General features: G+C 60.1%; 1 protein-coding gene across 2 annotated transcripts; it reads left to right on the forward strand.

Moving 5' to 3' along the window:
• On the forward strand, nt 1–27,904 carry HTRA3 (HtrA serine peptidase 3; the record flags this gene model as incomplete). Of its 2 annotated transcripts, XM_080697467.1 has the most annotated exons (9): nt 1–382; nt 10,300–10,399; nt 12,724–12,946; nt 13,285–13,479; nt 14,380–14,412; nt 16,138–16,252; nt 25,078–25,126; nt 26,669–26,764; nt 27,739–27,904. In XM_080697467.1, 9 exons carry the CDS (start codon nt 1–3, stop codon nt 27,902–27,904), a joined length of 1,359 nt encoding a protein of 452 aa, XP_080553593.1. The 2 variants fall into 2 exon arrangements, with proteins under 2 accessions (XP_080553593.1, XP_080553594.1); XM_080697468.1 differs by lacking the exons at nt 25,078–25,126; nt 26,669–26,764; nt 27,739–27,904 and adding an exon at nt 17,441–17,463.

The following is a 27,904-nucleotide window of genomic DNA, read 5'->3' on the forward strand; positions in this document are numbered from 1 at the left end:
ATGCCGGCGTGCGCGCTGCTGCTGGCCGCGCTGGCCGCGCTGGCGCTGGCCCGGGAGCCCCCCGCGCCCTGCCCCGCGCGCTGCGACGTCTCGCGCTGCCCCAGCCCGCGCTGCCCCGGCGGCTACGTGCCCGACCTCTGCAACTGCTGCCTGGTGTGCGCGGCCGGCGAGGGCGAGCCCTGCGGCCGCCCGCTCGACTCGCCCTGCGGCGAGAGCCTGGAGTGCACGCGCGGCGTGTGCCGCTGCCGCTGGGCGCACGCCGTGTGCGGCACCGACGGGCGCACCTACGCCGACGTGTGCGCGCTGCAGGCCGCCAGCCGCCGCGCGCTGCAGCTGTCCGGGACGCCCGTGCGCCAGCTGCAGAAGGGCGCCTGCCCGTCGGGTAAGCCGGGGGGAGAGGGAGGGAGCCCGGCCTGGGGAAACTGAGGCCCGGAGGGAGGGAGGGCGAAGCTCCAGGGCTCCCGAGTGCAGCGGGACGCCCTTTAGAAGCCGGGTACGCAAGGGTGGCACATGCCTGCAACCCCAGCACGATACTAAGTTGGAGACCAGTCTCAGCAGTTTAGCACGACTCTCAGCAACCTAGCCAGACTGTTTCAAAACAAAAAACAACAACAAAGAAATGGAGGAGGAGGAGGAGCAGGAGGAGGAGGAGGAGGAGGAGGAGGAGGAGGAGGAGGAGGAGGCAGCAAAAGAGGAGGGGGAGGGCTCTGAGGTCGAATGCCCCTGGGGTCAGTCCCCAGTCCCCCCACACGCACCAGGCACACGTGTAAAGCTGAGTTCACCTCCACACAGACTCCAGCCCTGCTGGGCTCTGTCTTCCTTCCACTCTTGGCCTCATCCCGGTGTCCCTGCCTCCCCGGCCCCACATCTGCTCTGCCGGGCTGCCGCGGGCAGTCTTTCCTGGCAAGGTCTCCACTCTCCCCGTCGCTGTCTCCAGAGGGCTGTTCGGGACCTTGAGGATGTGGGCCCTGGACTGCTCGGGGTCCGTGGGGAGAGGTGATGGGGGGCTTTGGCCTCAGTCCCCAGGAGCGCCCCCTGACCTGTGGCGGCCCTGGGTTGCTTCTTGCCACACAGGTGGCCCCGCGTGGAGGAGGGCGGTAGAGAGCCCTGTTGCTTTACTGTCTGGGGTGCCACTTTGGGAGGCAGTCTCTGCTCTTGGCCCCAGGGGTGCCTCTGGGGGCAAGTCAGGTCCTTGCAGCCAGCGCAGGCTCTACAGCCCTGGAATACCACGGGCACCCCGACCACCGGGGGCCCGGGCGGCCTGCAGAGGACCATCTGGGGCAGGTCTTGGAGGGTGAGGACCCATCTTCTGTTGCAACAGGGAGGGGATTCTGCAAAGTGTGATGGGCAGGATGAAGGCCTGGGGCTTGCCCGGTGTGGCCAGACCCCTCGGGAGGTGCACACAGCTCAGAGCGCTGGCGTGGGAGGGCACCAGACGCCGGGCAGGTGGGTGGGACAAGTGACCGGAGATGCCATGCTGCCGTGCACAGACTTCTTCCTGCAAGCCAGAGCTCCCCAAATTGTGCCGAGTATTCTGAAAACCAGGGTCTTGTGGTCTGAAAAGACTGGGAAGCCTGGCCAGAAGCGCACACGGGCAGCAGGATGGGGAAACACTCCTGGGCGTGGGTCTATCTGCGGTTGATACAGCGCCTGCAGTAAGAAAGGCGAAGCCAACAAGAAAGCCCAGGGCTCCCCACAGAGCGCGCTGGAGAGCCTCTTTCCTGAAGAACACGCGGCCTCCTCCTGGCCCGCGGGGTCCTGGGCACCCGATGGGGGTGGGGGGCTCATGGGGTTCTATAGGGTTACACAGGAGAGCCTCTGGAGGGCTTGGGTAGGGGCAGGAGAGTAGCTTCGCCTGCTTTGTGGTGCTTTTACAACTAAGTGCCGGACACTGGGTAACTTAGAAAGAACACATGCAGTCCTCGCCATTCTAGAGGCCGGAGGTCCGAGGTCAGGGCGCTGGCAGACTCCGCATCCAGGGGGAGGACGGTGTGCGTGCACGGGCCCGAGGCAGGAGGGCAGCTGGCCCCGGTGGGAGGCGGCACAGGAGGCTCAGCGCTCAGGCAGCCCTGTAGCAAGAGCTTAGCTCCATCCTGGAGCCGAGGGTCCTGCCCTACAATTGACGGCCCCATCTCCAGTGCCCCCACTTTAGTGCCGTCAAACACGCAAGCTTTGGAGGCGGGTTTAGACCAGAGCAGGGGCAAGGCAATAGGCTGTGTGTGGAGCTCAGGAAACTGCGGCTGACCTCTGGGGTTGCTCCGTGTCAAGACGGGCGCCGTAATTTAGGAAGTGCTCACTGCACCCTTGCAGGTGGCCCGTCCAGTGTGGGTTTTGGTCCTGGCCCCTCCTGGACCTTGCTCTCCGAGAGGCAGAGGCTTGGCAGCCTGGTCTCTGCCCACCAAAATTGATGGTGTGGGTTGAGGACCACGGGCCAGCGCCGCCCTGTGGCGGACACTATGGGAACCCGGCTCCAGCCGAGAAGGGCCAGAGGCTGCAGGTGGCCGCCCAGCATCTTGAAACTCTCCCCAGACTGCTGAGTCCGCGCTTATGAAGTGCCTTCTCTGTGCCCAGCTGGCTTCGGGTGGTGATGAGGGCACAGGGCAGACCCCATCAATGCCCCCTGGGTCCGCAGGGCATCGGGGTGCATGCAGGGATAAGAAGAGACTAGTCCCAGGACCCCATGCACACACAGCCGGGATTGGGGGGCTGGAGAGGCAGGCGGTGCCGCGAGCGTGGAGCCTTGGGCAGGGCCCCTGCGCTCCCCGATCTGTTGGCCCTGCACACTTACACTTACGTGAGTCATGTGGCCTAATTACCTGGCCTGCTCATCTGTAAAATGGGTGACCACAGAGCCTGGGGGACTGGCTGCAGAGATGGGTTATCAGAGGCGCGGGTGCCGGCCGGGCGTTCCTGAGCCGTGACCACTGCACGGGATGAGTGGCATCAGTCGAGGCGGCAGAGGGGCACCGAGAGCACTTGCTAACTCCAGAGTCAAGGTGCCAGGAGGCAGAGGGGGCGGGGCCAGAGAGGGGGCTGAACAGGCCGCTGTGGCCTTCACTGACACACCAGCTCGCGGGCGCCTTGCAGGGCTCCCCAGGGCAGCTGCCCGCAGGGGCACCATCACACAACAGCCCTGAGCCGCCGCTGCCATCTGTGGGTGCGCGGGGCCCTCGTGCACTCAGCCAGGCTGCACCTGCTCAAACGCACCCATGTGGAGGACCTGCTGGGGTCAGGGCCTCTTTGCAGGCTGGCGCCCCTTCAGAAGGACCGCATGTGCCAATGGGGCCTGGGGAGGGCTGTGTGTTTTTCTGTCCCGTGGCCAGGAGGCCTAGCTCTCCGAGGCTCCCCAGGGCTAATGACAAGGGGACCTGGACAGGTGTTGAGCTACCTCTGGACGCCTGGCCTCTCTTCTAGTACTCTGGGCTTGACCGAGGGCCTTGGCACCTCTGACCCTCGCTCCTCACTCCGCACCCCCAGCCACTGTGCATCCTCTGAGCAACCACAAGACCCAGATGCCCGGTCCAGGTCAGCCCGTGAGCCCCGAGCTGGTGACGGCCGGCTGGGGGGCTGTGCTACAGAGCCCCTGGGTCTCAAGACTGACTCCCCTCCGTCATCCCTCCACTCCTCCACCCAGCAGCCAGGCTAACCTTGATTAACCTGAACTTTGTGTCACCAGCGGGACCCTCCAGTGGCTCCCCAGCACTGGCTACGACTCACAAGCCCCCACCACCATCAGGGTCCTGCCCCCTCCAGCGTTGTCCCCAGCTGTCTCTGTCTTCCTGCTCCATCCATGCTGGGCTCCTTCCCACCCTTGGGCCTTTGCACACGCTGCACCCGCTCACCCAAGTTCCCTCCCTCATCCCCCCATGGCCCGTCCATCTCGCTGCCTGGCCCTGGGCTCCCTCTTCACTGACACGCCCCGCCATCCTTCAGTAGCCTCCCGGTGCAGCCTGCGTTAGCTGTTCATCGAGCCCCTGCCCCTGCGTCACGCTCACACTCCGAGCCTCACGGCAGGGCCTGGTCCAGCGCCGTCCACACGCAGTGGGTGATGTCCCATGAATGTGTCCCTCTGTGCTGTGTGGACTCCCGTAGCCCAGCGGCCCTCCTGCAGAGCTCTTGTGTTAGAGTAGGGTTCTCTCGGCAGGGGGTGTCTGTCATGGCCAGTGGCCTGCGGAGACTTCACAACTCCCCGGGTGGTTTACCCACACGTTTAACGATCAGTTTTTATGGTGCCACCCGCGCAGGCCCTGACGGTGTCTCCCGGGTTGATTTGTTTAAGACCTTTGGGTGGCCTTTGATTTTTAATCCTCTTAGCAGCTTATTGGGCCTCACATGTCTTGGCATTCGGGACTGACCAGGGGATCCACCCCCAAACCCCAGCCTGGGGCCGCTGAGCAGAGCTGAAGCATCTGGCGCTCTTGAGGACCCAGAGGCCCAGAGCGCAGGCAGCCGGAGCAGCCAGAAGCCTCTGCCAAGGCTGCCGTGAGCCAGGAGTCCAGCCCGGAGGAGCGAGGCCCAGGATGCCCAAGCGCCCTGCCCCGCCCAGCTGGGACCAGGAAACACCCTTGCCCCCGCTGCTCCGAACCCCAGCACCGGGTCAGACAGACAGAGGAGGGGGTTCCCTCCCACCAGGCCGCTCTTCCCATCCTCCTAGAAGACCGAAGCCCAGGCATGGCTCCGGCTGAGTGGCTTGCAGGCCCAGTGTGACCTGGCCTCTGCTCCCTGCCCTCCTTCTCTACAGCCAGGGGATCTCTGTGAAACCCCGGTCCTGTGTTATGATGGCGTATAAGACACAGAAGGGGAGGAATCACCTCTAGAGAGGGAGCCAGGCGTGGCGGTGCACGCTTGTAATCCCAGCACTCAGGAGGCTGAGACAGGAGGATCGCGGTTCACAGACAGCCTTAGCTACTTAGTGAGGCCCTCTGCAACTCAGTGAGACTCGGTTTCAAAATAAAGAATAAAAAATTGGGCAGAGGGTGTAGCTTGGAGGTCAAATGTCCCTGGGTTCCATACCCAGACCTGCAAAAAAAAAAAAAAAAAGGATAATAATTTAAAAAAAGGGCTGTGGTGTAGCTCGGAGGTAGAATGCTCCTGGTTCCACCCTCCAGTGCCACAAAAAAAGAATGGGAGAGGGAGACGGGGTGGGCGGGCTTCGGGGCCAGGCAGTGGAGGACTGAGGCTGAGCAAGGGTGGGGTCAGAGGGAGGAGCTGGAGGGGTGTGGCCCTCGGGAAGCCAGGGGCCCTCCTGGGGGTGAGGCTGGCCCTGTGAGTGGTGTGGGCACATGGCAGCCCTCTCCTGGGGAGGCCAGTGTGGGCCAGGCGACCCCACAGGAGGGCAGAGCCAGGGGCAGGCTCTAGGGGCGCTGGGTCTCAGGTCTGGCATGCCGTGGTGACAGTGAGAAGGTGGGGACCCTCATGGAGGCAGGGCGCCAGGAGGAGCAGGTTTGGGGAGGCAGGGACATGTGGGGACCAGGGCCCACTGGGGAGGCTGTGGATGGTGTGGGCACAGGGTTGCAGGAGACCCAAACACTTGGTGGTGTCGGTGTCTGGCACAGGAGCGCACAGCCTCCCATCCAGGGGCGGCTCCATGGTCCCCGAGGACAGTCCGGAATCGCACTGAGCAAGAGAGAAGAGGCCAGACCCTGACAGCCAGCGTCAGCCTGGGATGTGTGGCGCCAGGCTGCAGGGAGTGAGGCCGGCACATTCCCTCGGCTTCCTGGAGGCTCAGGGTCTGAGCAGACTGCACATGGGCCCGGTCAGCGGGACCTGCCCGGCCACCCACGCCTCCCGCCTGGGCCGCTGGAGCAGGCCAAGCCACCAGCAGGCTTCCCAAGGGTCAAGGGGGAACACAGAGCCAGGCTCCAGGAGCCTCGGGCGTGCCCTAGGGGGCACTTGTCATGGCCTCACATCAGAGCAGGTTCAGGGAGCCGCGGCGAGCTGCCCAGGTCACTGGGCTAGGCTCTGCTCCATGTCCCCGTTTCCCACGCTGTGCCCCACATCCTGGAAGTGACCTCCGGCGTGGCTTTGAGGATGTAGAACAGTGGGGAGAGTCAATCACAGGCCCCTTCCTCAGAGCAGAGGGGCTGGCCGGGGCATGCGCACGCTCCACGCCGCAGGGGATTCGAGGGCCGGGATGGCCAAGTCCCGTGTGCATCTTGGCCTCACCTACGGCCGCTGGCCCTGTCCCCGAGCAGCTCCCTCGGCCAGGGAAGTCCTCGCCTCCATCCCAGGGCCCAGGCCTTGGCTTCTCCGGCCTCATCCCCACTCTGCCCTCTGGATCCAGCAGCACCGTGTCCCCTCTGAAAGCCCACTCCTCTAGACTGTCCCTGAGGCCTGGGACCCCAGAGCCGAGCTGGCCGGGCCCCGAAGGCAGTGAGCAGGAAGCGTGCGGACACAAGGATGCTCTGCAGATGCCCTGCAGCCTTGGCCTCTCACTGGCCTCCAGCCCTGGCCTCTAGCCCTGGCCTCCTGCGCAGGGCTGGCTTTGCAGGCCCAGGGGCCTCCCTGGCTCTGCTCGGTTCCCAGGACGGCTCCCTGTGTTTTTCCTTTGCTTGAAAGCTTGTCTGTCCCCAAGTGACCCCCCCCCCCCATCCAGCTGTGGCTCCCAGCAGAGCGGATGCTGCTGTCTAGGACTCTAGCCCAGGTCCTACCCAGGGGACCGGGAGAGGGGGGCAGCCCAGCTGGGCCTAGAGCAGAAAACACTGCTCCCTTCCCCATCATGGTTACGGACAGCCGGGCGACCCAGGACGCCAGGCCAGGCCCACCGAATCCTTGCAGGAATCGAGAGAGGGAAAAAGACTCAGACAGGTCAGGGGACCCGGCCGAGGGACACAGCCAGGGCTGTCCAGCTCCAGGGGAGCCCAACCTTGGCTGTCCTTGGCTGAGGGCCAGCCTGGCTCTCCGAGCTGTGAGATCCAGGCTCGTGGGCTGAACCAGCCCCAGTGAGGAGGCTCCGTCACCATGTTCTGAGCTGCACCCAGAGGGCACCGTCCCTCCGAGTCCCAGGCCAGGCAGGGCCCTGGATGCCCGCGGGCCACCTGGCCAGGCAGTCCCCGGCCTCCTCTCACAGTAAGGCCCCTGCCTTGAGTGGGTCCTCACAGTTGCCCCAGCGCGCTCTGGTTCCGCCAACATGCCGGCTGAACTGGACCACCACACATCTCTGGTGAAGCCCCTCTGTGAAAACCTCCAGCTTCTCCCTCGCTCTGCAGCCGCTCCTGCTGTGTGTGTGTGTGTGTGTGTGTGTGTGTGTGTGTGTGTGTGTGTTTTACTGGAGATTGAACCCAGGGGCGTTCTGCCTCTGAGCTGTACCCCCAGCCATATTTTTCATCTTGAAACAGGGTCTCACTGAGTTGGAGAGCGCCTCGCCAAATGTTGAGTCCGACTGGGAACCCGTGATCCTCCTGTCTCAGCTTCCTCAGTACTGGGATTACAGGTGGGCGCCACCACGCCCGGCCTGTTTCTTTGGTTTGAGATGGAGTCTTGCTCCAGTGCCCAGGCTGGCCTGGACGTTGTGATGGTCCTGCCTCGGCCTCCCCGGTAGCTGCGATCACGGATCTCTGCCCCCAGGGTGCCTCGCCTTGCCTTCACACTTACAGACTCCGTTTCTATAAGAAACGCCCACTTGCCAATATTGAGGTGTGCTGTTGTGTATTTGCCATGTTCTGTGCAAAGCGCGTTTCATCCGCTGTCATAGACTGTCTAAGGAGGGTTCCACTTTGGCCTCTATTTCACAGATGAGGAAACGGAGGGGCAAGGAGCTTGGGAGACTTGTAGGGTCCTACCATGGAGAGGGGCGGAGATGGGACTCCTCCTGGAGCCCCGTGGGCAACGAAGCGGGTCCCGGCCCTGGCTGAGCCTGCTGTGTGCTAGGACTGAGGCACGCGCCTGGCAGGCCGTGCGCTGCACAACGCAGGGAAAGTGGGTCGCTCTGAACCTGGCTAAAGGTTGAGCCTTGGTCTCCCCGTGGGTTCCAGAGCCAGCCTGGGATCTCCACTGTGGGCCTGTCCCGCGGTGCTCCTGGAAGCCCCACGGGGAAGGGCGGCTGGAGGTGGAGCCCGAGGCCCAGCGCCCCTCCCGGGGTTCTTTTTGAGTCTGGTTCATAAGGGAGTGATGGCTGTGTCCCTTCCTCTCTTGGGAGGCAGCAGGCACCTGGCCTTGATTGCATTGCTCTGTGTCACGTTTTTCCCAACTAAAACTTCCGGGCCTTCTGATTCCAGCTTAGTTTATTTTTGAAAAAAAAAAAGAAAAAAAAAAAGCCAACAGCTGAGTCTGTTGAGTGTGACTGTGGATTCAGAACTTTGGCTCCAGCATGGCGTGGGGGTGGGGTTGTCAAAACCCCAAATAAACAGAGCTGCTTCCAGCCCGGGGTTTCATGTGGGAGAGGCGGTGGGACTGGCCCTCCTCCCGCTGATTCACCCTGACTCATGTGTGTCCGGCCGGCTTAAAGGGCCAGGCCCGGCGGGCGCAGGGGCTTCCATCTCTGAGGTCCACTGACCTGGCCGGAGCCAGGCCTGCCAACCCCCTTCATCCTTGCCTCAGTTTCCTGGTTTGTCCCTGCGCTCGTGGGCTGCTGGGGGCTCGGTCAGCAGGCCCCGCCATGTGCTTTCTCTGTGGTGTGGTCTGTGGATACTGTGCTGGACAGGTGTGTTGGGAATGGGACGTCTTGCCCTCCCTCCCCGTCTCTCTTTGAGAAACATTTCAGGGCCTGCGCTGGGTACTACTAGGGCGTGGGGTGACCTGGACTCATCCGTCCCAGGGGCTCGTGTAGGGGTCAGTGGCCCATGGGGCTTCTCCTTAGAGATTTCTGCTGGCCTCACTCCCAGCCCAGCCCCCGCCTCACTGTGCCCTGGCTGTCTCTCTCTGCCCGTGGCAGGAAACATGGAAGTCCAGAAAAGAAGGGAAAATCACTAACTTCCCCACCCTGATGCCCGCCTGCCATGTCCTTACATGTCCCTGTGGCCTTTACCTAGGAAGCTTTCACAGAGGGTGTTTGGGCCACCGGCGCCCTGGGTGGGGACCGTGCACTCTCCACATCTGGGCTGGCGAGACGGCGCAGGCCAGGCAGCCCGGGGCTCAGCCTCTGTGGCTCCCGCTGCGGAAGCTGGCCAGGTCAGCCCGGGTGGGCAGTGCAGGGCTTGAAGGGCTGTGGGCCCGGCGTAGGCCCTCTGAGACCCAGGATGAAGTCACAGTGACGCAGCCCACTCTGACCATTTCTGTGAAGACAGACACCTCCCTCTCTCCTGGCCGAGTCACACGGGCCCCCTGTTTGATCTGCAGACAGCCAAGGTCTGCAGCCACCTTCAGGCTGGAATCCGGCGACAGGGGGCTTCACAGGTGCTGCTCCCGGCCTGGTCAGGCACCCCTGGATCCCCCACCTCGCCCCAGGCTTGCCTCTGCCCTGTCGCTGGCCACACTGCGCCGTCTGGGATGGCCACCTGCCGGTGCCTCGCCACCCGTGGACAGCTCTCTGCAGCTCCTCACACTGGGCCGAGGAGGCTGGAGGGCAGGCGAGAAGCCAGTTAGTTTCTCAAGTGCAAAGCCGGAGAGACTGGTGTGCTGAACCCACACGGACGGAGGCAGCTCTGCCCGGTGAGCCCAGGCGTGGACAGCTCCCGGCACTGCTCATTCTGGGCCCTGGGAACCGCTCACAGGCTGTGCCTGGCAGCAACGTGCCAGGTGCTGGGACACGGAGAGCCCAGCACAGGCCGTGCAGGGCGCTAAGGCTGGTGGCTCTGTGCTGCCCCTGCGCCTGGAGCCTGGGGTTGGCCGGGCCACGGCCCTGCTGCTGATGGCGGCGGACATCTGAGTGGTGCTCCCAGGGAAGTTGGTGCCCTGCTGGCCCGAGGGCCGGGGCCGTGGCCAAGTGGATGAAGGCACAGAGCCCCGCCCCTCAGAGCTGGTGCCAGCCAGCCAGGAGGGCTCAGCGTGCTCAGAGTGGGAGAGAGGGGACCCTTGTTGCTCTCTTCTCGGTCACTCCCCTGCTCCCTGGGCTCAGGGGACCTGCCAGGGCCAGTGAGGACACTGTTGTTGAGAGAGAAAGGGTCCAGGGACACTGACCCGGCTGGCTCAGCTTCGGTGCTGTGTGGCCCAGGGCAAGTGTTCCAGCCCTTGAGTCTTCTGGCCAGCCGGGCGTACCCAGCGAGTACTGTGAGGGTGTTCAGCTCCCAGCAGCCCTTACTGTCCTCTGAAGCCCCCTCCCCGAATGCCCAGCTGCCGCTGCCCTGCTGGCTGGGAGTGGGGCCGCCTCGGGGCGCTGGGAGCCGTGGGTCCCTGACACGCCTGGTCCTCCTGCCAGCGCAGGTCTCCACCAGCTGACCAGCCCGCGGTACAAGTTCAACTTCATCGCAGACGTGGTGGAGAAGATCGCGCCCGCCGTGGTCCACATCGAGCTGTTCCTGAGGTGCGCGGAGCCCCTGGCCCAGGGTGCCTGCAGCCCCGTCTGCTGGGGCCCACGGGAGGCTGGGGCATAGCAGCTTGGGGGGTGGGGAGCTGGGGGCTCATGGCAGCAGGGAAGCTCGGGGTAGTTAGGTTGAAGCGCCAGGTTGGAGTCCTGGGAGGATGTTGGGGTGCTGTTGGGAGTCGGGGTGCTGGGGGGTCAGAGTTGCGAGGGAGGTCTGGGTTCTGGAGGAGGTGAGGGTGCTGGGGTGTGGTAGGAGACGGAAGGCTCGGGGCCGGCGTGGAAGCTCAGCCTCAGCAGCTATGCGAGGGGGTCATCCTAGCTCCGTCCAAGGACCAAAGCGGTGGGCAGCGTGTCCTGCCTCCACCCCTGGGATCGCAGGGGTCTGACTGGTGCCGGGCAGCGCCCCATCCCTCATATCCAGCCCTGCGATCACTTCCCAAATTGACTCAGACACCACAGTGACTGCAGGATTTGCTTGAGCTCCGAGTGTCGCTGTACCCACCTTCTTACGCCGCGGCCCTGGGGAGACCCTGGCGAGGCTGGCAGGCAGACAGGAGCCCCATCCCTCCTGATAGGGATCAGGAGCCGCCAGGGCTGGTTAGCGTGACCCAACCAGACATGAGTGCTGGCCTCAGGCAGCACGCCCTGGCCCTCCCGGTCTCGAGCCACCCTGGGGACAGAGCTGTGTCCCATCCAGGCTCGCCTCTTGGGAGTCCCCAGCCATGCCTGAACTTCTCAAAGCAGCCCTGGGGGTGTTCTCCTAGAGGAGCCAGCTGGGCCCTCGGGGGACCCACGCCGGGGACCCCACACTGATGTACAGCACACAGCCTTGGGGCCCCCACCCGCTGTTCCTTAGCTCAAGGCACCTTCCTGAGAACCCAGGAGGTGGCTCTGTCGGCCCACTTTCTGAAGTGACAGCGGAGGTCTGAAGATACCGCCACAGCATTGCTGAGGGCCTCACAGGGGCTTGACCCCGCGCCCTGACCCAGCGAGGAGCCTGCCTCTCCCCCCGGGCCTGGGCCCCCAGACGTGTCATTAAGGAAATTACAGCCAAGCGCACCAAATGGCAGGCTGCCCGCCTTCTGGAGGCTGGGCGCCCGCAACGTCTTTCTAGAAGGCCCCGGCCTGGTGGCTCCAAGCCACTAATCACGGACTGCCGCGTGGCCCGGTGAGGGGCCCTGCCCCTCCTGCCCCAGCCTCAGAGGCTGCGATCGGGCAGTGAGACCCGCGGGGACAGACAGCATAGGAGCCACCAGCTGTGCCCCGGCCATGGGTCAGGGCACAGGTGGAGACCACAGGACGCCTAGGAGCTTTGCTTCAGACCTACCCAGACCCGGCACTTCCGACGGCGCGGAAGCTGGTCACCGTCTGCAGGACTGACACCGGGGTCAGGTGCACAGTAGCCGACCTCTCCTGACCCCCTTGGCTTGGAGCTGTGTCCTCTGGCCCCTCTCTGTGCAGCCCTACCCCGTGGTGTCCCTGAGTCTGCGTTTCCTTCTTACAAGGCCCGCAGTCCTTGGTCTGGGCCCCAGCACACTGCAGTGTGGCCCTGTCTGAGCTTCATTGTCTGCAGAAACTGTTTGCCCTTGAGGTCACGGCCAAGGTGCTGGGTTGGCAGGTGAGCATCTCTAGGGACCCAACCCCACCCACACACCTGGGTGCTCGGGAGCTCATCCCTGCCAGGGAGGGCACCCAGCGCCGACGGCTGTCGTCCCGGGTGACACTTCTGTATTTCTGAGGCTGTTGTGTCCCGAGGCGTGCTGGACATCTCCTGTTCTCTCTTGCCTGCTTCCAGGCCCCTTGGGGGCCGCTCTCCCTGCTCCTCCCCGCTGAGCAGACTCCGGGGCTGTGCCCTGTTTGGTACCATCCCGGTGCTGGGTCCTGGATGTGACCCTCACTGAGAAGGCCCCAGACTGTCTGTCCTTCGGCCCCCTCCCTTCCTCTCAGAGACCCAGACGGGGCACCTGAGGCTCGGAGCTCAGACACGCTGCCCGGGGCAGGCAGGTAATCCGTGGAACCTGGAGATAGAATCGGGATCTGTCTGGCTCCAGCACCTGGGCCTGTCGTGGGTAGTCAATGCCGCTGACGAGCCAGCATGGGGCCTTTCCGGAGTGTCGTGTCTGGTCACAGCAAATTGCAAGTGAGAGATGGCGGTCACCTCTCGGTGGCTGTGAAGCGGGTCTGGCTCTGGTGATGGCTCGTGAGTGGCATGATCCTGGGTTTCATCCCACGCTGGCCCCGCTCTGGCCGGGCCCCGCTGCGCCCGACTCCCCCAGTCCAGGTCCTGCCCTGAACGCACACCCTTCCGTGCTTGCCTGCTGCAGACACCCTCTGTTTGGCCGCAACATGCCCCTGTCCAGCGGCTCGGGCTTCATCATGTCGGAGTCAGGCCTGATCGTCACGAATGCCCACGTGGTGTCCAGGGCCAGCGCCACCTCGGGCCAGCAGCAGCTCAAGGTACAGCTGCAGAACGGGGACTCCTACGAGGCCACCATCAAAGACATCGACCAGAAGTCTGACATCGCCACCATCAAGATCCACCCCAAGGTGAGCGGGCGAGGGGAGGTGGGCGGAGCCCCTCGGCAGCGCGGCCCTTCCCCAGCCTCGCAGACACGCTAGCTCAGCTGCGCAGGGGACCGCGGGGGGCCAAGGCCTAGAAGCACTGGGCTCAGGGGCCTGGGAGGCCATGCCAGCTGGACCCTGCGCTCCTCCCATGATGGACACTCCAGATGGCCTGCTGAGCCTCTTGTCCGTGGACTCTAGGTCTCTGATGGACACTGTCCTGACTGGTTCCACACCGGACACTTGCCTCGGCCTCACAGCTGCCGCCTTCCCTGGGACCCCCTGCCGGGCCAGTCACCCCGTATCTCTCCTTTCCCCCCCAGAAAAAGCTCCCCATGCTGCTCCTGGGCCGCTCCTCTGACCTCCGGCCTGGCGAGTTCGTGGTGGCCGTCGGCAGTCCCTTCGCCCTGCAGAACACTGTGACCACGGGCATCGTCAGCACCGCCCAGCGGGACGGCAAGGAGCTGGGTCTGCAGGACTCGGACATGGACTATATCCAGACAGACGCCATCATCAACGTGAGTGCTGAGGGAGGCAGCCGGGCCCCTGCGTCCGCGCCCAGAGCTCAAGGAGGCCTCTGCCCGGCTGGTCCCGATCTCCAGAGCTGTTCTGGCTCCCCACAAATCCCTAGCTGGAGGATTCTCTCTCTCTCTCTCTCTCTCTCTCTCTCTCTCTCTCTCTCTCGGTACTGGGGATGGAACCCAGGGGCATTTGACCTCTGAACTATACCCCCTGCCCTTTCTAATTTTTTTCAAACAAGATCACTAAGTTGCTGAAATTGGCCTTTTGCTAAAACTGGCCTCAAATCTCTAATCCTCCTATTACAGCCTCCCACCATAGGGCGTGGCTGTCAGGCATGCACCACCATGCCCCATTGAGAAGTGTCATTCTTTACCTTAAGGGGAGTGCTACCCCCTGACTTCTGCCCAGGGTGCCCACTGCCTGGAGTCCAGGCTCAGACAGCTTTCCGGAGATGGGGTCCTGGCGGCAGCCCTGAAGTGTCTTGCCTGCCTTCTCAGTGTTGTGTTTTACCAGGAGAGGAGTTGCACCAGGCAGCACCACTTGCTTTCTCTCTACCCAGAACCCCCAGCGCGTTCTCTCTGCGTGTGTGTGACTCCCTCTGTTGGGGGGGTCTCTCCCCGGGCCAGCAGGCTGAGACGCGGCGCCCCTCCCCCATCTGGCTGCACAGGCCCCGTGGTACTGCCAGCCGGCGAGGGGTGGAAACAGGAGCTTGTGGTCTGCACAGAGCAGTAGCAGGCAGACCAGCACTCGTCTGCTCGGCCTGTCTTCCTCTCTGAAATAGGGATGGAGCACCAGGGCTGACAGGAAGGTTCTGTCACGCGTCAGAGTTGGGGAAAAAGCTTCAGGAGGCCTCCGGGCGCTTGGGGCCCAGCTAACTCCTGCTTCTCCCCCTGCAGTACGGGAACTCCGGGGGACCCCTGGTGAACCTGGTAAGTGTCAACTCTGATGTTCTGGGGCTCTGTTCACCTGGGAGGCGCAGTCTCAGGGGAGGGACAGCGTGGGCCTAGACCCTGTGTGCCCAACAGCAGCCTGGGACGAGGACCCAGGGGAGTCCCACAGGGACCACCGTGGCCAGCAGGAAGGAGTCACGGATGGCAGCCACCTGGCCAGGGCTGCATGGGCTGCAGTGGAGCTGAGCAGGGAGACAGGCCTGGGCCCCGCCTGGGCCTTCTGGTCCTCAGGTGGATACGCAGGATAAGGGGGTGTCCTCACACACCCCAAAGTCAGGGGCATGCTCATCCTGGGGGAAAACCAGGCAGTTCAGAGCTCCTGGGCGCTGCGGACTTGGACATGGTTCTGACCTCTGGGAGGCCATCCGTGGAGGGGAGTTGACCAGGGTGGACAAGCCTGAGCGCCCTGTGAGTGGCCTGAGACAGCTCTATAGGGCCTTCCAGCTGGTGCAGATCAGGGAGGGCTTCCCAGAGGCGGGAGCACCTGTGCAGGCGTGGGGAGGGGGCAGGGGACAGGGCATTCTGGGAGGACAGCACACGGTGGGCAGGTCCCAGCAGGAGCCTCAGGCAGGCACCACTGCATTGGAAGCGAGGGTAGAGGAGTTCAGGCGAGGGGACAGGCGTGGGGGCTGGTGGCGGCTGCCGGATACACCTCAGGCCACCTGTTAGAGGGGCCCCATCTCGCGAGGCCTCCGGCATGCTCTGGTGCTGGGGAAGGCTGGCGGGTGGAGGCCACGGAGGCTGGAGGCCAGGAAGCCAGGCCGGGAGGACGCGCCCATCGTCCAGGTGCGGAGCTGGGCAAAGATGAGTGGACCCAGGACCGGTGCCTAGGGTCCTCCACTTGGAGCGTGTCCCGAGCCTCGGGCCAGGCCTGTGCATTCCGTACCCTTTGCTTTCACCAGGCGTGGGTCCAGTGCTGCCTGCCCTGCAGCGGGGAGGGGCTCCCCTGTAAGAGTGAGGGCCAGTGGCCTGCACCGGGTGGCGCAGGCCTCCTGCAGGGGCCGGCGGGAGGCAAGGTCAAAAGCTACGGGTAGAGCAAGGGGTCCTGGGAGCGGCCTGCCCGCTCACAGCCCCACTCCCCGAAGGAGCAGAAGGGTCCTGGTCCCTGCCGCTCTCTCCGCCCGTCAGACACAGCCTGCGGTGCCCTGGGTCCCGTGGATGCTGCCTGGGGCAGAGGGGCCTGGGGAGGCAGGCTGTGCTGGGAGCTGCCCCGGAGCACCCTCAGGCAGTCTACAAGACTTGTAGTCAGCCGGGCGTGGGGGCGCACGCTTGTAATCCCAGCATTTGGGAGGCTGAGACGGGAGGATCAGGGTTCGCAGGGTTCGTTGCCAGCCTCAGCTACTTAGCGAGGCCCTTCGCAACTCAGCAAGACCCTGGTTCAAATAAAATAAAAAGACTAAAACGTAGAGCTGGGGGTGTAGCTCAGAGGTTGCCCGTAGGTTCCATCCCCAGTACCGCAAAATAAAATGAAATAAAATAATAAAGAAAAAATCAGGCTTGTAGTTAACAGCAGGAGGGTGGGTTGCTGACCCAAGAGTGACACCCCAAGAGTGACCTTTTCAAGCCAGTGAGGGGCTGCACCAGGAGTGTCTTGGTGGGGGCACTACAGCCAGGCTCAGCCTCTGGGACGGAGGCCGGGGCACCATGCTCTGCGGGCAGCAGTTATCTTGGGCTCTTCAAGTGACCGCTCCTTGGCCCTGCTAGGACGGCGAGGTCATCGGCATCAACACGCTCAAGGTCGCGGCAGGCATCTCCTTTGCCATCCCCTCCGACCGCATCCTGCGCTTCCTCTCGGAGTTCCAGGACAAGCACCTCAAAGGTAAAGTCTTACCTGGAGAGCCGGCACTGCCAGGCGCCCCAGGCTGAGGCCCAGCACTCCCAGCTCCAGGCCAAGCCTGTCTGGCTACGCCCCTGGGCTGGACCCTGGCCTCCTCAGAGCCTGAGACCCCAGGACGGCTCGCCCTCGGCCCCCTCAGGCCTTCCTCCCACCCCTTCTCAGCCCCTGGCCATGTGAGCCCCTGTCCTCCAGCCCATTTTCTCTCGCTGAGGATTTCTGATCTCAGCTCCCAGCATCCCAGCCTGGACTTCCTGGGCTCTCTTGTCTGGGCTGTTGCTTAGATGTCAGAACCTGGTGCTTTATTCCTGACACCTGCCAATCTATCCATCCCCACCCCTAGTCCCATCCATCCATCCATCCATCCTTCTATCCATCCATCCACGACCCAGCCACCCATCCAGCCAGACCCCCAGCCAGCTAGCCACCATCTGCCCATTCATCTACCATACCAGTCCATCCAGCCACCACACCAATCCATCCATCCACCACACCAATCCAGCCACCACACCAATCCATCTATTCACCACACCAATCCATCCAGCCACCACACCAATCCAGCCACCACACCAATCCATGCATCTACCACTCACCCAGCCACTCACCCAGCTGGTCATTCATCCACTCAAACACCCATCCATCCATCCATCCATGTACCCAGCCACCCAGGCAGCTAGTCACCCATCTACCCAAACATCCATCTGCCCATCCATCCATCCATCCATCCATCCATCCATCCATCCGGCTGCCCACCTTCCACCCATCTATTCACACATCCACTCACTAATCCACCTCCCTACCCACTCGCCCATCCCTAAGGACTCCCCCTTTCAGCCTGTGCACCGTGGAGACCTCTGGGTAGGGTTTCTTCTGTGCCAAGCAAGTGGAATCCAAGACCCTTGCAGGTCGCCCTCCTCCCAGCTCCCGTCTCACTCCCATCCAGAGCGGCCCTCTGCAGGAGGTCTCCCTGCAGTGCAAGGCGGAGAGTGCCGGCTGCCTTAGTGGAACACTGCGGCTCCGCAGATCAGGGCCGTGCCTCCACCATGGCTCTCCTGGTGCCTCCGCCCCATCTTCAGCTCACAGGGTGTCTCCCTTCACCGCTTGCCTCCCGGCCGCCTCCTGGCCCAGCCCGGCTCTGCTACCCACACTTTCCCCTTGCTTCCATCTCCACAGCCCTCTCACCGGCACTTCATTGAGAGCAGGGTACTCCTTCACCCTCGCCCCTTCCTCCACGACCCGCCAGCCAAGCACGCGGACCCCAGTACCGCGAGACTGTGCCGTGGGGGCTGATCGTGAGAGCTGCTTGCAGCCCCCACCTACCTGATCGCTGCCCCCTTCTTATGTGAAGACACAGCCAGCAAAGCCTCTCTCCCAAGAAAACGGAGGCTCCTGCGGGATGGTGGGGGCCTTCTGGCCCCTCAAACCCTTTTCCTCTTGGCTGCTAGGAAGCTCAGAACCAGGTCCAGGGCTGCACCTTTGTACCCCCTGGAGTCTTGGCCCTTCCTGTTTTGACCCTGCCTTTCCAGTTGAATGGAAAGGTACCTTTTTGGGTTCCTTTGTCCTTGGTCGAGAGCTACACCTGTGCAGGGCAGGCAGGAGTGGACTCGTTGGTGGCTCCCCTCCCTTCTCGCCTCTCTTCCTCTCCTTTCTCGGACAAGAACCCTGGGTTTGCTCCTCAGAGGTACAGGGACTGTCTCAGTCAGCATGACCACCCCCAGGCCCCTGGGAAGCACTGGTCCCCAGCCCAGAGCTCCATCCCTGCCCCGGGCAGCCTGGACCGACTAAGCGCCCTCTGGTCTCCGCCTGGGAGTGGGGTCATCCACTTAAAACGCTGAAGCTTGAGTTTGTTTCTGCTGTTTTCTTTTCTTTTTTTTTTTTAATAAAAACATCAAACGGTCCAAACTCAAAGTTCTCTCAAACAAAACAAATCTTTTTATTAAATCAAATGCACTTGTTCTCATCCGGGTTGTTAGTGCGGAAGCCCCTGGAGGCCCCCAGGGTCAGAGTGAGCGCCATGCTGCCCCAGTGTGGGGCCGGAGAGGGATCCTGGAGCTGTGGGCGGATGTGACCCCCAGGTATCGTTTCCGGGGTCACGGGCCAGGGACGGTTTTGAGATTTAAAGGGTCCCTCTAGCTGCTGGGTCTGGGGCTCCTGCCCGAGGAGATGTGGAGACAGGGGTTCCGCTTCCCCCTTACACAGTGGCAACAGACGGGGAGACGTGGCTGGTGGATTCTGTTTGAAGACTGAGCCAGGGGGATTTACGGAAGGCGGATTGTGGGTGGGAGCAGAGGTTTGACGGAGCGGCAGGCAGAGTGGCGGGGTGCTGGGAACAAGTCGGGGGCAGTTCTCCCGCCGGAAGCCCTAGCATGGAGCTTTGCCCTTGCGTACTTGGGGGTTTTATGGAGATGGAATTCACACAACCTACCACCGGCCATTCGCAGCGCACGGCTCAGCGACGTTTACAGCAGCCGTGGCCCCTGGGCCCACGGGTTCTCCAAGCCGTCTGTACGCATCTCTGCATCTTGTTGGGTTTTACTGCTGTCCTGACGCTCCTGATGCACACATGGAGCCGAAGTGGGTGGATACTTGGCTTTGTTTTTTTGTTTTGTTTTGTTTTTTTGCGGTACTGGGGATGGAACCCAGGGACATTCTACCTCCGAGCTACACCCCCAGCCCTATTTTTTTGATTCTTTTATTTTGAAACAGGGTCTCACTGAGTTGCAGAGGGCCTCACTAAGCAGCTGAGGCTGTCTGTGGACCGCAATTCTCCTGTCTCAGCCTCCCGAATGCTGGGATTACAAGTGTGTGCCGCTATGCCCGGCTAAACTTGGTATTTTTGTAAAGAAACAAAGCCCAGGCCGCCCGCCCTCCACCCCAGCCTCTTCCAGCTCAGCCTGCCATGCGTGCCGCTGCCTCCTTAGATGATCTGCAGGGGAGGGGTGCCGTTCCGTGGGCCCCTCACCACACCGCTGCCACCAGCGTGTCTGCAGAGCCCACCTCACCTCCGGGGCTGGCTCCAGCTGGGAAGGGGCTCCTCCTACCCGGGGACGTCCCTGGCTCAGAGGTGGCCCGGGCTGCACTTTGCCTTCCAGGGAACAGGCCCTGCTGTGCGCTGCGCGGGAGGCTGCCCTCATCCTCTTTAAGCATGGCCTGGGCTGTGGGCCAGGCTGGCCAGGAGCCAGTGGCCAGGAGGGAGCGGCTTGGGCAGCCCAGGCCCTGGGGCCCGGGCTTCTTCGACCTGTCCTCATCTGTTCTCCTGGGTTTCGAAGCCTTCCAGAGAATAATTCTCTAGCTTCACACGCCTGCCTGGCCTCTCCCAGTGGCCCCTCCCTCTCCTGCTAACACCAGCCCACCCTCCATCCGTCCACGCTCTCCACACCTGCTTCCCGTCCATGGGGTCCTTTGGCCCACCTGCAAGACACATCCGCCTGGCTCCTGCTGCAGCAACACCTCTGGCGCCCTCTGTCCACCAAAGCCCTCCATCACCTGCACCTGCTCTGCCTCGGCCGCCCCCGCCGCCCCCCAGGCCTTCCCGCAGCTGGAGGGGCCCCCGGAGTTGAAGGCAGATCGGGCCTGATTCAGGCAAGACCGCAGCCTTCCACGGGCAGCCAGACCGCCGTCTCCCCTCCCGCATGGCTTATTAACCAGCCGTTCATCTTTGGTGAAATGTTTGCCCATTACAAAGTTGAAGTTGCCTGTGTTCTCAGAGTGAACTGTGAGCGCTCTCTACCCTCTGCGGATGGGAACCCCGATGTGGGAGCTGGAAATACCTTCTGTTGACGTGTCTTAAGTCATTTTGTTTTCTTAAATGTCTTGAAGAGCAGATATTTTGTATATTTTGATGAAACCTTTTTTCGGTAATGGATTGTGCATTCAGTGTTATGTCTAAGGACTCTTTGCAACCCAAGGTCAGAAAGAGTTTGTCTCAGAAGTCTTCCTTCTTGAGGTTTACGTCTGTGATGCATTTTTAATCTGTTAATAAGGCACGATATAACCGGGCGTGGTGGCGCACGCTTGTAACCCCGGCATTCGGGAGGCTGAGACCAGAGGATCGCGGTTTGCGGACAGCCTCAGCTACTTAGCGAGGCCCTTGGCAACTCGGTGAGACCTGTTTCAAAAAAAATAAAAAGACTGCCGGGCGTGGTGGCGCACGCTTGTAATCCCCGCGCTTGGGAGGTGGAGACAGGAGGATCGTGCAGGTTCGAAGCCAGCCGCGCTGGTTTAAGAGACCCTGTTTCCAAATTAAAAAAAAAAAAAAGTATAAAATAGGTCTGGGAGTATAGCCCAGTATAAGGGCTTCCAGAAACCCCAGTACCACCAAAATAAATAAATAAAAAATAAAAATTAAAAGACTAAAAGATAGGGCTGGGGGTATAGCTCGGAGGTGCAATGCCCCAGAGTTTCATCCCCAGTACCGCCAAAAATAAAATAAAAAAATAAGGCACAGTATAGGCTGAAGGTCTTGTGCTGTGTGTGTTTGCTGTGGCCAATTGTTCTCACACCATTTGAAAAAAAAAAAAAAGACGATTCTTCCTCTACTGAAGCACCTTCACAGCTTTGTCACAAAATAAAAGGCCTTTCTGCTGCTCCAATTGTCTGTCTGTCTGTCTGTCTGTCTTTGTGCCCTGTCCCACCTTGGTTCCCGGGCCTCTTGTTAGCCTCCAACTCACATCGCTCTCAAGGCCCTCCACTGCGCTCTGCTTCCTGCCCCGCTAGCAACAATCAGGCGGCCCTAGTCACTCATTACACACAGGAGGGACTGATTACGAATTAAATGGGTTCTAGAAGCCAGCGTAGAAATCAGACGGAGCCACCCCACTAGAGCCCGCGGCGCGCTCAGTGCTGGGCGCCCACGCTCACTAAGCAAGCTGTGGAGCGGCGCTGGCGTCACGGGCTGGACGTCCTGCAGACATCCGGTTGCGATGGCCCCCACGGAGAGTGCGGTCTCCCCCCACAGTGAGATTCAGTCTGCAGCCCCCCTGGAGTCAAGTCAGGGCACCTGGACAGTAACCCTCGGGCCCGTGTTTTGCATGACCAACGCCACGTGAGGCTTATTCCATGTTCCCAAGGGCATGAATGGCCAGCTTCCCTAAGGAAAGGGACAGTCGCCTCCCACGGTGCTGGCGATAACCCCAACCTTGTCAGTTAAGGGTTGTGCCCAGACAAGGAGGCCCTCAGTGTCCTTGGTCTTGCTTTTTCTACCAAGGTTTGGACAGTTGGTGAACTATCCATACACTCCCCCGGGTCGTGCTGACTCCTCGAGGTCCTCTGCGCTTCCCCAGACACTTGTAGAAGTTGTGGCTTCTCAACTTCTATAGGGAAAAAAGAGAGTTTTAGGAAATTATTGCTTCTGAGGGCACTGACCTCCCGTGAATCCACACATTGATAGATTCATAACTTAATGGGTTATTAAGAGGCAGTGGAAACTTCAGGCAGGGTGCCTTCATGGAGGAAGCAGCTTATTTAAAAAAAAAAAACAAAAACTTTTTTTTAAAGCCTGCAGGTCTTTTGTGTGGGATCACGTGGGGTGCATGGATGAATCTGGGGAGAATTGGCATTTTTTTTTTTTTTTTTGGCTGGTCTGGGGATGGAACCGAGGGGCATTCGATCTCCGAGCTACACTCCCTGCCCTTTCATTCTTTATTTTGAAACAGGGTCTCACTTAGTTGCAGAGGGCATCACTAAGTAGCTGAGGCTGTCCGCGAACCGCGATCCTCCAGTCTCAGCCTCCAGAATGCTGGGATTACAAGTGTGTGCCACCACGCCCGGTGAAAATCGGCATTTGAACAATGTTGAATCTTCTCACCCACAACCACAGACTGTCTCTCCACTTATGTAGGTCTTCTTTTACTTTCTTGGCAATGTTTAATGTTTTATAATTTTTACCGTGCAGGTCAGTTTCTGATGTTTTGTTATGAGACTATATAAATAAAAGTTGATTTTATGTTGGGTGGTCATGGGAGAGTTATCGTATATACTTGATAACTTATTGGCTTTATTGGTAACATTCCATCACTGGAACTAAACACCCAAGAAGAGCCCCTGAGAGGAGGAGAGATTTGTTTTGGCCAGTGGTTCCAGAGCTTCCGGCCCACGGTCAGTCGGCTCTGTTGTTTCTGGGCTGCGGAGAAGCAGAGCATCATGGGATGGAGGGCGTGGAGCAAGGCTGCTCACCTCATGATAGAGAGAGAGAGAGTAGGGGACCAAATACACCCTCCAGGGAACACCCGCATGACCTGCTTCCTCATGAGGACCCCTTCCTGAAGTTCCCGCTGGGTCTTAATACTCCATTAAGTTACGAATCTATCAGTGCGCGAATCTACGGGGAGGTCAGAGCCCTCGGGAGCAATCACTTCTCAAACACACTGCTCCCGGGCATTGCTGGAGCAGGCCTTCGACACCCGAGCTTTGGGGATGTTCCAGATTTGAACCATAATTATGGTTCTAGTGGCGTTTTTTCCCAGCTTCTTCTGGATATCTTCTAGGTGGTGGTGCAGTGTGACTAGACAGTCTTGCCTCATCATCCCAACCTGAATGCCTCTATTTTCTTTCTTACTTGAACTTCCAGTAAAATATTGAATTGACGTGGTGAGAGCAGACATCCTGGTCCAGTTCCTGATCTTAGGGAGAAAACTTTCCATCTTTCACCAAAAAGTATGATGTCAGCTCCAGGAATTTTATAGATGACCTTTATCGGGTTGGAAAAGTTCCATTCTATTTCTAGTGTTTATCAAGAACAGATGTGAGATCTTTTCCCAAGTGTTCAGAGCATCCTTTAGGCTGGTTATATTGGTTTCCTTTGTAGACTGTTAATGTGGTGTGCATTGCACTGATTGGGTTTTTTTATTTTTAATTTTTGGTGGTACTGGGGTTCTTCGAAGCCCTTCTACCTCCGGGCTACACTCCCAGACCTATTTTTACATTTTTATTTGGAAACAGGGTCTCCTAAGCCAGCGCGCGTAGCTGGCTTCAAACCTGCGCGATCCTCCTGTCTCTGCCTCCCAAGCGCTGGGATTACAAGCGTGCGCCACCACGCCCGGCCTGATCAGATTTTGAATGCTAAACCTACCTTGTATTTCTGGGATATATGTCGCCTACACATCATGTGTTATTATTCTTATATACTGTTGGGTTTTATTTGCTGAAAGTGTGTGAAACTTTGGTGTGTACATGTTCATGAGGGGTAGTGGTCTAGTATTCTTTTCTGGTTTTGGTATTACAGTCATTAAGAAGTTTTCACACTCAGTATCCTGGAAGAGAACGGAATGGTATCAAGGCTTTTACCTTAAACAAGTAGAGCTCTCCAACAAAACCATCTGGGCCTGAGGTTTTCTTTGTGGGAAGACTTTAACCACAAATTCAACTTCTTTCCTAGATATAGGGCAGTTGGGGTTCCTTCTTCCTGAATGAGCTCGAGTAGTTTGGAGCTTTCGCGGGATGTGTCCATTCTATTAGAGTGGGCCGGCACGTTGGCCTCACGTTAGCCACGACTCTCTCGAGTGGTCCTCGTAACGTCTGTGGGGTCCGCAGTGGTGTGACCTCTCTCCATACTGATGACTGTGGGTTCTTATTTTCATAATCGTGTTAGCTAAAGACGTTTCGATTGTACTGATCTCCAAGAATCAGCTTCTGGATTCCATTTCTCTTCGCTGTTATATTTCCATGTTCTAGTACATTGATGCATACTCTATGGTTTCCCGTGTTCTAGTTTATTGGCGTGTACTCCTCTCCATTTCTTTCCCTTTGCTCACCCTGGGTTCTGCTTGGCCTTTCTTTTCTAGTTGTAAGATGAACGTTGAGGACAGTAATGTTGGGCCTTCTTTCTTCTTTTTTCCCCCCCACAGTACTGGGGATGGAACCCAGGGGCGTTCTACCTCCAAGCTACACCCCCAGCCCTATTTTTTATTCTTCCTTCCTTCCTCCCTCCCTTTCTTTCTTTCTTTCTTTCTTTCCTTTCTTTCTTTTATTCTTGGTGGTACTGGGATTCCTGGAAGCCCTTCTACCTCTGGGCTACACCCCGCCCTATATCTTATTCTTTATTTCGAAACAGGGTCTCACCGAGTTGCAGAGGGCCTCACTGAGTAGCTGAGGCTGTCCATGAACCGCGATCCTCCTGTCTCAGCCTCCCGAATGCTGGATCTCAAGTGCGCACCCCATGCCCGGCCCTCCCCTCTTTACTAACAGAGGTCCATTAGCATTGTTGATTCCCCCTAGGTACTGTCTCTACACTCTATAAATTTTGATAAATTTTCATTTTATGCATTGAAAATGAATTTTAATGTCCCTTTTGACTTCTCCTTTGAAAGTGTTTGAGAATTTTCTAGATACCTTTCCATTCTTGATTTCTAGTTCATTTTTGTGAAATGAAAATGTAAAATGTATTGTTTTAAAATGTGTCATGGTTCCAGCTGTGGTGATGTGATTCCCGGGTCTAAACCTGCTAAGTCACTGTCTGGAGTGGGGTAGAGGTACCACCCTCAGTGGGTTGTGCCCAATAGGGCATTATCAGGTACTATTATTTAGTGGGGCCCACAGCAGCGTGGAAGCTGGAGAAGAGAGCCCTGCCCACTGGGGAGGGGGTGGAGCTCCGCTAGGAGCACGGAGGCTGGGCTGATGGGCTGGATGAGGGTGGACATGCGGCCACCTGGGGCAGAGCCAGGCTGGCTCAGCCAGGAGGAGGGCCCGGGCTGCCTCAGGCAGGATGGCTCAGTGCTTCCTTGTCCTGTGGGGCAGTTCTGTCCCTTGCCATCCTCTCAGGAAGGGCTGTGGCTGTTCACAGGGCCTTTAACCCTGTCTGTGCTCATTTCTAGACTGGAAGAAGCGGTTCATTGGCATACGGATGAGGACCATCACTCCCAGGTGGGTGGCTGTGGTGATGCCCCCGTGCCCGTCGCACACTGCGGCCGCCGTGCTGGCCCTGAGCAGGTGTTGCGGTGGGGCACACACAGGCTCCTGGCCCGTGCTCAGGCCGGGCCTCTGCCTGGAAGCCCCCTGCTTGGCACTACAGACCCTCTCTCCTTCAGGGCCCCTTCAGACATCTCCTCCTCTAGGAAGCCCTCTGGTTCCTCAGGCTGCCACACACTTGGTAGCTTAAAACAGCCAAAATGGCCGGGCGTGGTGGCACATGTCTCTAATCCCAGTACTTGTGAGGCTGAGACAGGAGGAGCTCAGGTTTGGGGACGGCCTGCGCAACTTAGACCCTGTTTGAAAGCAAAAAATATAAAGGGCTAGGGAGGTAGCTCAGAGGTCGAACGCCCCTGGGTTCCATCCCCGCACCACAAAACCAAACCAAAACCAAACCCAGAGTGCCCCCTCAGTGTCTGAGAGCTGGAAGGTGAGGTGTGGGGCTAGCAGAGCGTGCTGGGGAGGTCTGGGAGGGGCTGCGCCTCCTGTTCCTGGGGCTCCGGCGTCCTCGGCTCGTGGCCACAACATCCAATCCCTGGGTCTGTCTCCACGTGGCCCTCTCTCTGTGTGTCCAAGTCTCCCTCTCGTTTCTCTTACAAAAACACCAGTCACCGGACTAAGGACCCACCCTAAACCAGGATGACTTCAGCTCAGGATCCTTCCCCAGTCACGGCCGCAGTGACCCCGTTTCCAAGCCAGGTCACGTCCTGGGGTGCTGGGTGTAAACAAACTTACGGGGACACTTTCTCCCCAAGCCACTTGAGGGGGTGGGCTCTGCTTGCCCAGCCCTGGCTCTCCTCCGGCATCGAGGGCCCCGCCAGGCTGGATCGCTGTGTGAGGGGCTCCCCGCCTCCTTGGCCGCGAGCTCCTGGGGTGAGGACTGGCCTGCTCATCTCTGCTCTGCCTCTGAGAGCTGGTCCACAGCGCAGCAAGGAGGGCTGTTTAGCCGCGTGGGGAGTGCAGGAGGGAGGGGCAGGGAGGGAGCAAGGCAGTCCAGTCCCAAGTCGGAGGTCTGAAGGAGGGTCAGCAAGGACGGCCCGGGGGCCCCCACCCCGCCCGCCCCGACCCTAGAGATGCCTCTTCCTACGTCAGCGCCCGTAAATCCAGGGACTGAATTTGAGTGCAATCTGTAACTAGCCTAGGATACCAATGTGTCTATTCTCTTTCATTCATCCCTCCCACAGTCTGTCCATTTGTCTGTCCACTCCATGACTGGCCCACTGTCCGTCCATCTCTCTTCGGTCTAGCCACTTATCCTTCAATCCTTCCTCTTCTCCCTCCCGCCCACCCCCGCTCTCTCTCCCCCCCAGCCATTGCTCGGAGCCTCTGGAGCCCATGTGTCTAGCGGGAAAGCAGAGCCTGGGGGGAGGCTATGGGAGGCCACGGGCGGCTCCTGCCCCATCCGGCAGCCAGCTTGGCAGTGAAGGGCAGGCGGCTCCAGGCCAGGGGCAGCTTTGCGGGCCCAGAAGAGGCTTACTGGCCGGACTGTCTTTTCAGTTTGGTGGAAGAGCTAAAGGCCAGCAACCCAGACTTTCCGGCGGTCAACAGTGGAATTTATGTGCAAGAGGTGGTTCCTAATTCACCTTCCCAGAGGTAGGCTGTGCCAGAGGTGGCGTGGGGACTGGATGGAGGCTACAGACAACCTGGGGCGGGGTGGGGGTAGGTGACCTCTCCTGACCTTGAGCTCCTGGCACTGATGTGGAAGGGACAGGTGGAGTCTGGCCTCTAAACTAGAGAGATTAATTCTCTCCTATGGCACTGATGGCACTGACCATCCCCAGCCCAGAGTGACCTTCTCCTAGCAACCGAGGCCCAGGGCCCACACTGGGCTGAGGACCACTGCCCTTTGCTCTGCCCAGCCAGAAGGCCGCCCGAGTCTCGGGGGCCTCAGCCCTCAGTTGTGAAGTGGTGAGGCCCTGCCTGCCCCGGCTGTGCCAAGGACAGATGAGAGCAGCCTTGCTTCCTCTGAAACTGCCCAGTGCAGGGGACGCTAAGAGCGCCCTGGGCCCACAGGCCGAGGCAGGCAGCGTGCAGGTGGCCGCACCAGGCGCCGAGGGCCTCCCTCCCGGGGCTCTCCCCTGCCGCGGGTGTCTGGGTCAGCTCAGTTATTTCAAACTATGATCCCGGGAGCTGGAGGGGTCCCGCTGGGGCTGGTGTGACCTTCTGCAAGGAACGCGGGTTAAGAGCCTCTGCTGGCCACACGCCTTTGGTTCTCAGCACGGGAGGACACTAGTCAGGTGCAGCTGTTTCTCCTAGGAATTATTGTTAATAATTATTGTTAAACTTCTGCTAACCCCCGTGTGCCTGACCAGAGTCTGGGCTGTGTGAAGATGTACATGGTAACCTGTGTAAGGATGCATGCAGCAACCCCACGTGCAAGGGTGTGCCAGGCAACTCATGTTTAAGTGTGTGCATGGTGACCCCGTGCAAGGGTGTGCATGGTGGTCCCATGTGCAGTGTGTTTGGTGCCTGCAGGTGAGGGTGCACACAGTGACCTCACACAAGGGTGTGCATGGTGGACGCATGGGAGGACATGCGTGGCAACCCCGTGTCTCTTCCTTTGGCAGAGGAGGCATCCAAGATGGCGACGTCATCGTCAAGGTCAATGGGCGCCCGCTGGCGGACTCGAGCGAGCTGCAGGAGGCCGTGCTGACGGAGTCCCCGCTCCTGCTGGAGGTGCGGCGGGGCAACGACGACCTTCTCTTCAGCATTGCACCCGAGGTGGTCGTGTGA

This window comes from Muscardinus avellanarius (assembly GCF_963383645.1).
Source record: "Muscardinus avellanarius genome assembly, chromosome: 6".
Classification (NCBI taxonomy): domain Eukaryota; kingdom Metazoa; phylum Chordata; class Mammalia; order Rodentia; family Gliridae; genus Muscardinus; species Muscardinus avellanarius.